At 24.3% G+C, this 15,776-nt stretch overlaps 2 protein-coding genes across 2 annotated transcripts in view; both read right to left on the reverse strand.

Moving 5' to 3' along the window:
- Window positions 1-4,915: 4,915 nt before the first annotated feature.
- On the reverse strand, window positions 4,916-9,257 carry LOC112592165 (cAMP-dependent protein kinase catalytic subunit beta-like). The gene is made up of 4 exons (XM_025336165.1): window positions 8,997-9,257; window positions 7,272-7,549; window positions 5,906-6,298; window positions 4,916-5,084 (listed from the first exon to the last, which is right to left on the reverse strand). Exons 1-4 carry the CDS (start codon window positions 9,255-9,257, stop codon window positions 4,916-4,918), a joined length of 1,101 nt encoding a protein of 366 aa, XP_025191950.1.
- Window positions 9,258-13,506: 4,249 nt separating this feature from the next.
- Window positions 13,507-15,776, reverse strand: part of LOC112592155 — a 72,655-nt gene continuing 70,385 nt past the window's right edge. The window contains exon 11 of the mRNA XM_025336155.1: window positions 13,507-15,773. Coding sequence (XP_025191940.1) covers window positions 15,538-15,773 — 236 coding nt within the window. The 3' untranslated portion in view covers window positions 13,507-15,537. The remainder of the gene's footprint in view (window positions 15,774-15,776) is intronic.

The raw sequence follows: 15,776 nt of genomic DNA on the forward strand, positions 1-15,776 counted from the left end.
TCGCTAAAACATTATTTTTATTGAAAGTAGATAACTAGTGATGATGTAATTTATATTGATTTCAATATTGAAGCATAATATTTAAATTACAGATTTAACAATAAATTACATAATAATTAAATAAGTTATTTGTTTTTCTATTTTTGGTTAAAAACTATAACACCTGAAAATGTATGAAAGGGAAATAGGACTAGTAGTGAGGGTTATGGAAAAACAACAAAGTCTATTTTCTAACAACTATTACTATCGGCGATAACAATAAAGTATAATAAGTGTAAGCGAATCTTATATTTATGAATAGTTTTATGATAGTCGATGCACTGCAGTACAGCAGCACGAAAAAGTAAAAATCATTGAATATTATAATAAATAATTTTAAGCCACTCCAAATAAGAGTAAAAATTGAAATCATCTAAAAAAAATATAAGTTCTGGGTTGAACGGGCTTTAAATATAAAATATGGATTTTTATTAATTAACAAAAACTCAGGTTATAATCATATTGGTTATTAATAAGTAATAATAATCGCAGCTAATTTTATAATGCAACAGTTAAAACAAAAATAATATGATTGTAACATTCATTGACAGATCAATCGAAAAAAAATCAAAAATTTAAAACCATTTTGATGAAATAGTAATTGAATAATGAATTTATTCAGAAATAAATATTATTTTTTTAAATTAAAATTTATCAAACTAAATTCTCACAATTTTATCAGATGGTTAGATAAATAATCACAAATTTTTTATTCAAAAATTGTAGTAATTTTATGATTTTATGGTAAGTATATAAATATTCGATCAATATCTAATTAATCTTTTTCAACAAAAATTTAATAAAATAGTTGCATCAAAACTATAGTAATCAAAACATGTTTTTTATGCATTATTTATCAGACATATGACAACAAGAGGTTTATAGAACATAGTTTACATTAACAATTAAATGATTAAAAACCTGTGTAAAATAAAAAAATTATAATTTATTTAATAGCTGGTTCATTTAAAAAATTATCTACCAATTTAAGTTTGATACTCCTATTTTTATTTATTATGTAATTTAGAAACTTTGAAAAATCAATAAGACTTTACTAAACCCAGTTATATAATTTCAGAATAACATAATTCTATAGGTTCGTATTCATTTAGTTGACTAGATCCAAATCATAATTATATTATATAAATGTATACGTTGTGTCAAAAATATTATGGTAATAATTTATCAATGAAATTATAGAAAAAAATACGTAAGTCATAGGTACTATCTAGAAAAAAAGGACTTCGACAGTAGTGTAGCTAAATAGCCTATACGTATCGCCGTGTAAACAAATTTTTCTAATTTTATTTAGTAAAAACATATTATTATTTTACTTTAGCACGGTAAGAACAAGTAACACGATATAATAACATGCCTTGGTTTTCATTTACAATACGTTAATATCATAAAATATTTATACTTTTGTAATATTGTGTCGAATCACAATAAATAATAAACGAATAAATTCTAATAAATAAATATTAGAATATCTATTACTTTCTGTAACACAATTTCTTAATTTGAGTAAAGTAAAAGGTTTAATGTTAATAGCTTAATCGATTTTTTTTAACTTAGTAAAGTTAAAAAATAAATAAAAACCAAAAATTAACTTTATGCTTAAATTAAATTATATATTTCTATTATTAAATACCCAAAGGATAATCTAATAACATACGTTTTAAATATAACTTAACTGCAATAACATGGAAAGTTCATAATTTAATTAACTCTGCATAACATCTTAATAATAATATTTCATACATAAGTATGAAGAGAATATTTTGCAATTGATTTGGCTATTTAAAAATATAAAACTGGAAATACAACTCTGTCATATATATTAAAGTATGTTTTGATTGTAGAATGTAAATACCTAGAATCACAAATTATTTTACTTTAAAATTTAAGTATAAAAAAAAAAAAATTGACATAAAAATATATTTTTCTGATATTTTCTTACCTTTAATTGCAATAATATACTGTAAAAAAATATACTCTTCTAAAGTTAATTTAATTTTTTTGTTAAATGGTTGTAAGCTTATAAGACTGTAACAAAACATAAGGGTATTGTTGCTTCTTCAATTTTTATTAAAAATAAAACGTAGGTAAAGATTGTTTTGGAGTTTTATCTGTTGAAAATAGAAAAATAGAATTTATTTTATTGATTATTTTGTGGTTGGTTAGTCTGCTGTGAGGTGTATGATTTGAAATAAGAGATTAGATAAAATCAATTTAGTCTTTTTTTCTAAGGAGATTTAGATATTTTTTACCGAAATAGATTTTTCTCATTCCAATTAATTTATATCAAGCTGTACTTGTAATCAGATTAAACTTCTGAAAAGTTTTAATATATAACTATAATATTTATATTGATAAAATATATATACTTGAAAATGACTGTTTTATTTTTTTGAAATTAAACCTTTTATAAGCCCTACAAAATTAGATTTTTAAAATCTGAATGCTTAAAATTAAAAATGTGAATAATATTACTGAATTAAAAAATCAATTAGTAACAAAGTTGATTTCAGTATTAATTTTCATGATGAATTCAAAATATTTTTTTTTGCGTTTTATCAAAAAACTAGATTAGTATTAATATTAAAATTTTGTGCAAAATATAGATATTCAGTAGCAAAACAAAATAATTACTATTCATGTTGTGCATTATTGACATATGCACGACAACAGAGATCCGTTATTCATTCATTTTACACTACAGTCTTATACCTTATTGATATTATTACTTACTACACACATATTGCCATGACTTACACTTAGAAAAATTCCTATATTGAACAACTTGAAAACAATCAGTAATGAATCTTCTCAATATAGTTTTATAAACTTTTCTTAGGATTTGTTAACACTTTTAAAACACAACAAACAACTTTCATAATAACACAATACGCTGCTAATTTATCAATCGTAAAACGCATACAGTGCTCGAAGTTATAAATTAATTTACTACAGCTGAATTTAGTCTGAAGTGTATTTGTTTGAAAACAAGAAGGAAATAAAATATATTGATTTAATTCTTAATTGCAGACTTAAATGAAATAGTCACATTAATCAAATCGTACAGAAGTACAATCTTTTAGATATTTAAATTTTAAACATAAAATAATTAAGTATTTTTTATATATTTTATTGAGTTGTACATAAAAAAAAATGTGTTAAAATGCCTCATTAATTTTAATAAGTTTTAATAAGTCAATAAATTATGTTCAAGAAACCAAACCGTTAACTTGTTATTAATTCAATTTATTTAAATATGTTTATTGTTTAGTAATTACAACACAAGATTAGATATATTATAAATACATGGGCACCTTTTAGGAGAGGTTACCATGATGTTATTATCTAATAACGTAAACATTATAAAATAAATTAAATTAAGAAATGTATAGGTTCTTAATAATTAACACTAAATAATACATATTTATATATATTTTTTTTTTATACTTACTTATTAAAATGTATTTTAATTAACTGTAACATATACCAATACAAATATTAATTACATAAATAATAATATTTAATTATAGCGTGTTTATATTTATATGTTGAGATAACAGTACACCATTATTTAATTTAAATTTTAGATTTTTTCATTTTACCTCTTCTTACCACCTTTTAAAATGTTGTCTATGAGCACTCATGTGCATATATTATTTATAATAAATTGTATACAAATGTATTTACCTAACATAAGCCAATGATCAGTAAAATCAGTATGTCGTCGTGTATCTGTTTGGAGAAAGGAGACTATTAATAGTTATTTGTAATGTACATTTAATAACAAAATAATAGAAATCTTAAATTTAGGTATCTTAAAATATTTATTAATCCTATATTATACACACGAAACACATATTTGTAAAGAAATTAATGTGAAGAATTTTGATATATTTAAAATTTATCTGCTACAATTTAATTATATAAACATAACAATTTAAAATTCCATTCTTAGATCATCAGCTCAACAACAAAATATAAATAGAATGTTAATATAATATAAACTTATATAAATATTATATCTATTTACCAGGATCTATTTTGTATTATTAAATACATTTATTCAACTAAAATATTATATTATATGATATTATTTTTTATTTTTATTTTAAAATGTACATCATAATTTTTTTTTTTTTATATATAACACCGTTTCATTGAGTACTTTTATTTTCTTATTTATACATAAACAATCATTGATAAAAACAGCTAATGCAACTTGCACTAAAATAAGTTATGATTAGCTATCGAACAACTATCGAACAATTAAAAAACATTATACGTTTTTATCAGGACGATTGAGAATAGTGAATACTAAAATTCACAAAGAACTCACAGCTGATTCAGAAATACTAATACAATCGAAAAAAAAAGTTACGAGTAACATTGCCATATAGGTAATCTAATTTAATGAAGTAAAAAAATTTAACGGAGTGATTTATCGTTGTATTTTGTTGATTTCATTTATATGAAAAAAGTTATTCAAGATCGTAAAACTTAAAAATGGCAGATTTAAAAACTGTTATAATGTTTTATGTCTATGATAATGAAAAATCAAAAAAATTGATAAAGCGTAAATTCAATTTCTCTATATTTAGTAACCAAAGTTAATACTTTATACACATGTCAAGTGGTTTCTAACGCACTATTTAATAATTTGAAAAATTCTTTAGAAAAATAGATACCCACTAAAATGAGTATTGTTGAAAAGTTATTATTTTATTTCTTTTATAATTTTACATAGATACTTAAATATTTAATTTAGATTACGAATAATGTCGAACATTTTAATGCCAATATACATTTTTATTCCATAATATGCGTGTTGCTTATTTTACTTATTGTTTTTTGTGTTCAGTTAAAAATCGGCAAAATAAGTTTGATCAACTCCAGCACACACAAAAGTAGCATCTTCTTCTACATAGACTTCGAAATTATGCGTATCTGAAGGACTATTATACGTCGGTATGAACGGAGCTACCATATGTTTATTATACAGCATAATCCAATCTATTTTGATAAACCATCTAAAAAAAAAAAAAAAAAACATAATAAAGAATTAATTCTAACATGACACATGTACGATAGATTCAATGTGTGACCATATTACTTAGCACTGATTTCTATACACCCAATTCGTTTTATAATTTTCTAGATATTATTGGAAAACATAGTTATTTTAAATCATAATAGAGTTGCTCTTAAAATCACGATATTTTTAAACAACAAAAAATACTTTTTTTTTTTGCCTATTTTAAAAATATAAAATATTAACCAACATAAAGTTATATTATCTACTACAAAACAAAATCGTATGTTAGATTAGCTTTTAAATATAAACGTATTTTAATAGTTAAAAATAGACATTGACAAGTAAGGTGTGTTATTTTTTTCATTCAATAGTTTTTATTGTAGTGTAAAATGAAAAATAATAATATCTAAAAATCGTATGCAACATTAATTTATCAAGGACATTATTATTTATTAGTAACATATTGTAAACGTAAACTGTAGTAATAGTGATACTAATAAAATATCACACAATTAACACACTGCAAGAAATAATTAATTTACTTGTCACACAATGAATCGTCTTTAAATACAATTCACATAAAACGCTTATTTAAACATATTCAATAGGTTACCCTTCAGCAACCAAATATTTTCCAAATTTTTGAAGTACTATTTTCTTTACAAACATATAATTTTTAAAAATATAATAAGATTAACATAATATACGTTTATAAATTTATATATTTTTAGCACGCATAGTATTACATTGTAACATATTAATTGTTAAATTATATTTATAATTACATCTACCGTATAAAATAATTAAATATTTTACCGGTGGTATTTAATATCAGTAATTCCTTTTGATAAATTTCCATATCTTTTTGAGAGATCAACTCGTAGTAAGTTTTTTACGAGATGTGAAAGGTTTGGAGAAAAATTGATAGGCATTTTGTAATTCCCACCTAAGATTTTATAGAACAGCTTTTTTTCGTTTTCAGCATTGAATGGTACTGTTCCAGCAACCATTTCAAACAAGATTATGCCCAATGCCCACCAGTCTACTGGTTTTCCATATGATTTGATTGCTATGATTTCGGGTGCCAAATAGTATGGAGTACCACAAAGTGTAGTTGTTCGATTGGAGGTTATACGCTTGCTTAATCCAAGATCTGTTAATTTTATGAAACCAACTTCGTCAATCAACACATTTTCGGGTTTCAAGTCCCTATCAACAATAATAATATGTATTATTTTTGTATTTATTAGCATGTGGATGTCACGTCTGCATGTGATGTTCTTGTTTTACAAACGTTCAGCATTGCAAATTTTCGTACAGTAGAACCTATTATTTATTTTTAACTTCAATATTAAAGAGAATTACCTATTATCAAAGTTAAAAAAAAAAAACATAATCAGTGATAAAGCGTTGACTTTGTTTTCGATATTTCAATTTTTAAGAAAGATATATGATTACGTAACATAACTTAAAATTTTTATATTTAGCTTAAAAAAGAAAATATCGAAAATAAGCCAACGCTTAACCACTAACAATGTTATTTACCTATAATTTTAATATTAGATCGATTCATCTTAATATTAAAGTTAACTACACAAATGGATTCTACCAAACTCAAATGTACTATACTATTTATTTTTAAAACAGAAGTTACACATATATTTGTAATGTTCTCTAAATATCTGTAAAAGAATATTATTTACATAAGGCCTATCGTAGGTTTTGATTGATATTTTAATTTTAAATTGAACTAAAACAATGTAAAATATTAAAATTATAATATATACAAATTTAAATATTAATGAAAACCTAAAAAATTACTTAGATATTCTCACCTTTAAATTTTATAATGGGTCAATCAACAATAACATGCTATGTTGTACGTTAAGAAAATGGATCACGGTCATAAGACTTTAAGACATAAGATATTTATTAAAATATTATGAATCGCTATCTGTTATTCAGTAGCTTATGTAGGTTTATGTTAAGGATACATTTAAATACAGTTTTAGAAAATTTTCAGAAAATACGACTTTAGTCTATAATATAGGTATAATTATATATATATTATATTACAGACGACTACCCTCAGAAATAAACCCAAATCTAACTACTGCTACCAAGCTAAACCAAAAAATAATTTCTAACATCAGGTCTATTGTTTAATACAATTATTAATTACCTATAAAGTATATCCAACGAATGTAAGTATTCAAGTGCTAGGACCATTTGCCCTGCATAAAACATAGCATGTAATTCGTCTAGTACTCCTCGTTCGCTCATTAAGCTGAATAAGTCTCCCCCCACTATAAATGGCATAATAAAATATAGATTGCACACGTCCTTTGCACAATACTCCATTTGTATTATGAACGGATGGCGTAAATTTGATAATAGCTGTTTTTCATTCGTTACATGTTGTAAATAATTTCTCTTTAAGATTTGCTCTTTTTTCATTATCTAATAATAATACATTTAAATACAATAATAATTGATACTTTACCGCCAATAAACATTATCGGACATAACACAATTGCATTAATGGAATTAGACTAATAACTAGGTATAATAAATTTAAGATGCTACTTTACTAGAATCTAATATGAAATATGAAAATACGAAGATCTCTAAGAAAATAGAAAAAATGTTTCGAGTATCAATATAGAGTTAAGCATCTATACAAAATTAATTAAACAATTTTTTTTTTTAATCAGTTTTCAACAATTTATAATAGATCAACAATTAGAACTATACCAACTGATAAAATACAAATTATGCGTAAAAACATCCGTTAAACAACTTGGTTCGATAATCATTACTTGCTGAATTTAAAAGGAAAATAAGAAGGTAGAATGTACTGCATCTTATAGATGGTAGCTGATGAGATGATGTAGATGTTATGTTAAAATATGAATGAAAGCTGATGATATAACAAAATAGGTATAACATTGATGGATTAAGGTTACCAAATGCATGAATATTTATAAATAACAGCTTATTATTTTTTATTTTTTTTTTACAAAAAATCAATAATACACTTATTATTACAGAAAACAATAAAGTTTTAAAAAAAAATGTCGCTTACATAATTTTAAATCAATATAAAACAACATTTTTTTTTATATTGTGTCTCATTTTCTCTTTTTATTTTTAAATGACATCTTATATTTTTAAGTAAAAATTATGGAATTTTTACTTAATCATTAAAAATTAAATTTAAAAAATTGTTTCCAATAATGTTGTTAATATTTTTTTGTAACAATAAGTATCTTAGTTATAAAAATCACTCGGTATATCGTGTGGTCTACAAAAATAAATATTTTTATCTATTTTATTACCAATAGGTACAAAAAGGTAATAACAGGTAATTGGACATGATTTTTAAGACACGAATAGATGAAAATTTATAAAACTTTTGAAAGTCAATGATAATTATTTTCACTTTGATGGTAACTAATAGGTCTTATTAAAAACAAAAGTAATGTTGGTAGATATTAAAACTAAATATTTTTTTTTCGTTTTAACGGTAACGATACATGACCAAATTGACATTTATAGTTGATAGGTATATTGTATATTATAATATCCATAATATCGTAGTTGAAAAATAATGATAACGAAGCTATCGTTACAAACAGACGTGTTTTTATGTTGCAAATTAACAATAGATTTTATGCATAGATACATTTCAATAAATTACTATAGTTGAAAGAAATAAAAATAAAATAAATTAGCTAAATTCCTATATTCATTTTTCATATAAATAATAAATCATAACGTATTATTTTAAAATAAAAACCAAGTATCTATTGAAAGTCGAAAACTTTACAAAACATAATACGTATATGTTATATTGTTTGTGAGAAGTTATATTAAAAATTTATATAATTAACTTCCTATTCCTTACTTTCATAGCTAAGAATTTATTTGAATCCAATTTGTGGTTGACTAACATAACACGCCCAAAAGCGCCCACACCAATAGTCTTATGTAATACAAAATCATGAAACGAAGACTCGTTCATTGGTTGTTGTTTTAAACGTTCTTCAAAATTTTTCTTTGAACATTCTAAATAATCTTGAATTTTATTTATATCTTCTAGTATGCAATCGTTATTGCGATCAGCACTAACTTTATATTCAACATTTATAGGAGAACTTACGGCCATGATAAAGCCGAACGATTTTAAAAAAAAATTTTCAACCGTAATTCATCATGCTTAAACGAGTTGAACTATATTATTGTGAACACCCGTATCCATATACATTATAAATACAAATGTCTACAGTTACCAAGGTGTAATTTATTGTTATAGCATCAGTGTTGTCTATGAAAATAATAACAGGGGTATATAGCTGGTAGACCTTAAATCATTAAAGATAATATTTAAACTTTGCATTGTACCTATTTAGAAGTGTGTGAATGAATAGTTTTCTACATCAAATTGTCGATTGTAAAATATTGGCCAACAATATCCTACTGACAAGAAAAAAAGTGTAACAAACAAAATATTATCATATTATAATGTATTTATTTAAAAAACTACATTATACCAAATTAGATTGATAATTTATCATCACAATTTTTTTATATAATATCGGAAAAAGATTTACGGTTTCCGACAGAGGTGTACCTAAATAGCCTATCTAGATCGCCGTGTGATCATAATAATATATTATATTTTATTAGAAAAACAAATTATAAATGTATTTTGTTTCAATAAAAATTGATTACATGTCGATAAAATATCTATATTTTCCCTTACAAAATATTCGAATCAAATATTTGTATAATATAGTTATTTTATCTGAGCACAAATAATTAAATAGTTTATAATAATATTATCATTTTACTTTTTACATTGAATTTAAGTGGTTTGATATTTTATAACATAATTCATAGCTTTTATTATAAAATAGTAAAATATAAAAATCGATAATATTTTAATATTATAGTTATTATTAAGAACAAAGTATTTTATTGATTTATCTCGGTAGCAACGGCTAATTTTGTTTTAAAATCCATCGTCCATCGTTTATAGTACAATTTAAAATACAATTATCTATCAGATATAATAATCATTCTTAAATTATTTTTTTGCTTAAATTTTTATAGGTACGTATTATTATGGTATATTATATTATTATAATGTCTAAAATTACTGATAATTTTCTAAAATATGTTATTTTGATTAGAATCATGTTGTAAAAATTATTTAAAATAAAATTAATCGTGAACTAATTGTACAAGATAAAACAACTACTCTAATATAATATTCTAAATTAAAAATATAATCTAAAAAAAATGTTCAATTAAACTGATAACACATTATACCCAAATAATTTAAACATCAACACTCAAAATTGGATATAATAATTGTTAATTGTGTTATTTAGTTATAATATTCAAATCAACTTTGATGATTGTAATTTATTTTTCAAAAATATAGCTATTGAATACTAAAAAATATTATGAAACAATAATTTTCACATTTTAAATCTATTTTTAATTTTAATTTTCTCGGTCCGGTTATTTTATAAACACATTTACTTATACTTGCATTCAATATATTATATCACTCAATAACAAATTTAAACAAAGAAAAAAGTGGGTAAGTAAATAATTGCTCTGTTATGAAATAGATATTGGGTGTATCCCGTAATTAAGTTAGTCACTGTCAAGTTAAATTTTAATTCTATAATTTAATGATATATACATACAAAGAACAATTCCCAGTGGAGTTGGCCTATCAGTAACTATATACCATTAAACATTAAACAAATAAAAATGTTATGTTATCTATATTTCCATTAAAATAATTTATATAAAAATAAGATTAGTATTTTAATAGGTTGAAACAATTGTTGCCAGAATATTGTATTTGAAAATGGAATAACAAATTTTAAATATAATAATATACACAAAAACTAAAAGTTCTATCAAATGTAATTAAATTAAATCAAAGTAATTAAAATTATTATTCTTCGTTTAAATATATATTTCAGTCAAATTTTAACTTAAAATGTTTATGAATGAAAAAATACGCTTTTGTAAGTTCTAGATTTTTGAATTTGAGTAACCACTGTCAATTAACAATCGTTAGTCAAGTTATTAAGCTTTAGGTAAAATTGAATATATTTTTTTAATTTTAACTACAAAATAATTTTTTTAATTTTTGAGATTTCGTCGAGCTTTTTAAAATTTAAGCCTTAAGCACTTAAATTATACCTATATTTTTAGTATTTTTATGCTTAAAAACTAATTTTAAATAGTTTATAAAAAATTTTAAAAAATCTATATATAGTAATAATTTTAAGTATCTACAGCTATTTATTTTTTTTAATAACTATAAAATCAATTTTTTCAAACACTAATTTTGCGGTTAGATTTAAAAGTTAACTTTTAAAATAATAAATATAAAAATATGTTATTCATCTTTACATTTAAATATAAAAACGTAATTAATTTCAATTTTTCTGGAACACTTTTCTTTTGAAATACTAATTTGAAGTTTGCTCATTACCTGTGATAGGGTCTAATGGTAGTAAAGATTATCCATTGCTGTCTTTGAAAGTTCTTTGTGATGATTTCGTGTTAGTTATGCAGATTTGTGAAATTCAATTTTAACTTGGTTGATTTCCACGAAACAATAAACAGGGTATCAAACAGTGTTTTTTTAAAAACCATGAACGTTAAGCTCGTATACTAGTTAATTAATGATTTTAATTAATATAATATTGCACTACAACGAGAATATGATTTATTATTATAATATATTGTATCACTTAAATCCCAATAAAATAATATGATTGATGAACTAATAAATTGTACGTAGTAAAATAATGAAAACAGCTGTCAGACTATAACCGTTATAATATGTTTTTTGAGCTGTTTAACGGATTATTAGCATTTATTTTAGTCCATTTTTGTTTAATTATGTCTAGTATTGAGTCTAATTTAGTATAACTTCCCCAGCAATATTTATCATTAACTATCACAACGGTCGCAATGCATAAGATAAATTACCATATAAAATAATATGATAGGAGCTCTATACCTATTACGTACAAATATACCCACAAAGGCTTGCGTAATCGTTTGTTCCCGTTCGGCATGCGAACATAACAGCTACAGAATATATAACATTGATATTATAATCGTGAAATATGCAAGAGTGACGTTTGATAAACATTCTCGTACAATATTAGATAATCATTATTAATTGAATTCAAACAACATCCGTGAGGTCCCCCTGCATATGGAGGATACCACAAGTTGTTGCAACGGCTCTAAACCAGTGACAATATTTTGAAACTTATTAGCAACTATTAGCAACCAACATTCTATCATTCGAAACCATATACTTTCACTACGGTTTGAGTTATATTATTTTGTGAGAAGCGACGTAAATCTCTTTACCAACGAAATTGTTATTTCGGCTCTAAACTAAAGCCAATATTTTTAATTCGAAAAAAATAAAATTGACTGAGAAGTTTTCCGCTAATGTAGTGAAACTTATAATACATTTTTTGCACATATTGTTTGTGTTATTTTTTAACTATTCTCTCAGATATATTATATTTTTTTTGAAGTTATTACTTATTATTCACATATTTACAAAATAACTATATTAAAAAAAAAAAAATATGGAATTTAAATAAATTAAATTATTCATACACTTAGATTTTCCACTCATAATCACATTAACCACTATAGATAAGTAAAGTGTATTTTTAAAACTATTAAAATGTTGCAATTTGTAAATTTAAACCATAAAACTGAACTCGTTGAAATCATTTTGTTTTAAAACTATAAATAATATGCATTATTGAATAATACAATGATAATAAGTATTTCTTAATTAACAATAATCCATCATTCATTGTTTTTTAGAAAAACAATACTATAGTCTACCATAAAATTAATTAATTAATTATTATTAAGCAGTGTAGGACATAATATATAATGTACTATATTATAACTTTATTAAAATTGATGACGTATACTTTACGCGTACCTTAGTCTATAAATAATTATGTCCAGAAGGCAAAAATTTATCATTTTATAAAATGTTAGTAAACAAACGAAAAATGCACGATTTCAATACTAAAATTATATTTAAAATAAATGTATCATAATATTATTATATTAGGTTACTAAAAATAATTTATATATTATAATATAATTACTAATATTCTGATAAAATAATTATAATAAATATTAAAATTAAACATTATGGAATTATGATATAAAAAAATGCATTTTGTTTTTATACCAAAAACACTAAATGCCCTGTACAGAGCTTAAAAAACTAGTAGGTCTATTAGTACAACCCCTATATAAAGAGCACAACATAATATTTTCTGACTGAAATATTTTTACACGACTTGATATTACATTTTAATTCGCTCGTCCTAACCACGCAGAAAAAAGTAATAAATTTTTTTTGCCTTGGAAAATGATTTTGGAAAAAAATGTTAATAAAATTAATACCTTTCCGGGCACTCATTCCGGATAATCGTTTTCACGTTCTAGTCGCTCGCATTAATTAGTTGCTCGTTAGATAGAGGTTGTCCTAACACATCGTGTTTACGCACGTGCAAACACAAAATAAAAAAAAATATATATATAATTATAATCTAAGATACAAATCTAACTTATTTAAGAAGATGTTTCTAATACAATAATATCATATGAATATTTACAAGTGACAAGTGAAATGAAAAATTCTTGCTGTTCTTCAAATTGTTATTCATCAGCTATAGAAACGATTGATAATAATAATATAATGACGACGCAATTGATTATTAATAATAATGGTTTCAAAGCATTATCGTAGAACGTCACAATTTAAGATACGATTTTAAGTACTATGTATAATTAATATATATATAATGCTTAACTAGGTACTATTAAAACGATTTCATTTCGTTAGTGAAACCGAAATGAATCGCAATGACATACGTGAGAGAATATGGAGCGAGCTTTTATGAGAGGTAGACACGGTGGATGAGTGAAAAATGATTTTTCTACAGTATGTAGATCGAGAGGTGAATATATATCATTATAATACAGAGACACGTAGGGCGAATATACATGTCAATGGTTCGGCGGCTGTAATAGTTTCTATCGAATCTATTGCATAATTTCATAATATTTCGTATCAAAATATTGATGTACCAAAACGAATTTCTCGATGTATTTAAAATAATTTTAAAATCTGTGTGTCGTATGTAACAATTTACATTTCGAAAATCTTCGCGTATCCAAGTATAATGTATAGGAGATCAGGAAGTCATAAAATCGTTAACAAGTCGTCGCTGACCATGGGCATTTATCGCAGAAACTGAATAACAGCCGAAAATATTATCATGAATGCCTTTCGAAAGCGAAATAAAAATACATATAATATTTAAAACTGTGTAATATGAAGAAGCCACCGACCGGACATGACCGTTTATAATATTATTGTAATTATGTTTTCAAGAATAAATAGTATGAACGCATATGTTGCACGCTTATTACAGCATCAGCAAATAGCAACTATTATGATATTATGGTATACAAATTAATTGACACAATATTATTTATTTACTTTCTTTTTTTTTAGTATGGCCCATTTGTTTTATTCTCTTCGTCTTAATAATAATAATAATTGAAAAAGATTTAAAAAAATTACATTAAGATGTCGTTGATTTCGTATAAATAGTGCATTAAACCTGACTTAAATTATTAAAATATAATTTGTCCCGTGAAACATGATTAAAAGGACAGTAAATATTTTAATTATTATTATATATTATTAATATTATTATCACGTGTTTCAGACGAGAAATCGCATACAGACAAGTCGAGAAATATTCAGTTAAACAACATCAAATGAATATTACGGATCGATGCTTGCAAGTGAATATATTGATATTATTATTTAAATAATATTATAGAGATGACAAACAAAAACGACAAGGCCCATCTAGAACGCCTAAAGTGTCCGCGAGCGTGCCGGGGATAACGAATTATCGACTCGACAAAAACAACGTCTGACTGTAATTTAAGAATGCATAGCGTATAATATAATTATATTCTTTTAAAACAAAGGCGAGAATCGTTTCGTCTGTACGCGATCTAGTCACGGTAATCCTCTGTCTTCTTTCAAACGTCTGCAGCGCTGCAATACCATATGATAACAACAATAATAATAATAATAGTAATAATAGTAGTTACGATTTAAAAATATATATATATATATATAAATGTATGTAGAAAATATGATAATATTAAGTCCGATATGCGAGTGATGAGAGTATTAACTATAGTATTGTATACACACGATATTATGATATGATAATGTTAAATGTTTTTGTACCTGACGATATTTTGTAAAAAAAAAAAAAAAATACAGGTTGCTATTCCCATACCCCCCCTGCCGGTGGTCAAGTCGACCCCCGTCAGTTTATTCTGCCCTTGTGTGTGAGGAAACATCTCGCCGGCGCGGCTGCGATCACGTGATGAGCTGGATCATTGGCGCACCCCTTGACCAGTCGTTTGGACCGGTAACACATGACGGTCAGCGCCAAGCTGAGGAAACACAGCACTGTGGAGGCGAGCGCCAGCAGACCGGCTAGCAAGCCGGACCTCACGCACACTGAATTCTGGCTGTTGTCCGTGTAATATCCTGTGGTTCCTG

This window comes from Melanaphis sacchari, unplaced genomic scaffold (genome assembly GCF_002803265.2).
Source record: "Melanaphis sacchari strain LSU unplaced genomic scaffold, SCAv2.0 Contig159_pilon_pilon, whole genome shotgun sequence".
NCBI classification, from domain to species: Eukaryota; Metazoa; Arthropoda; class Insecta; order Hemiptera; family Aphididae; genus Melanaphis; species Melanaphis sacchari.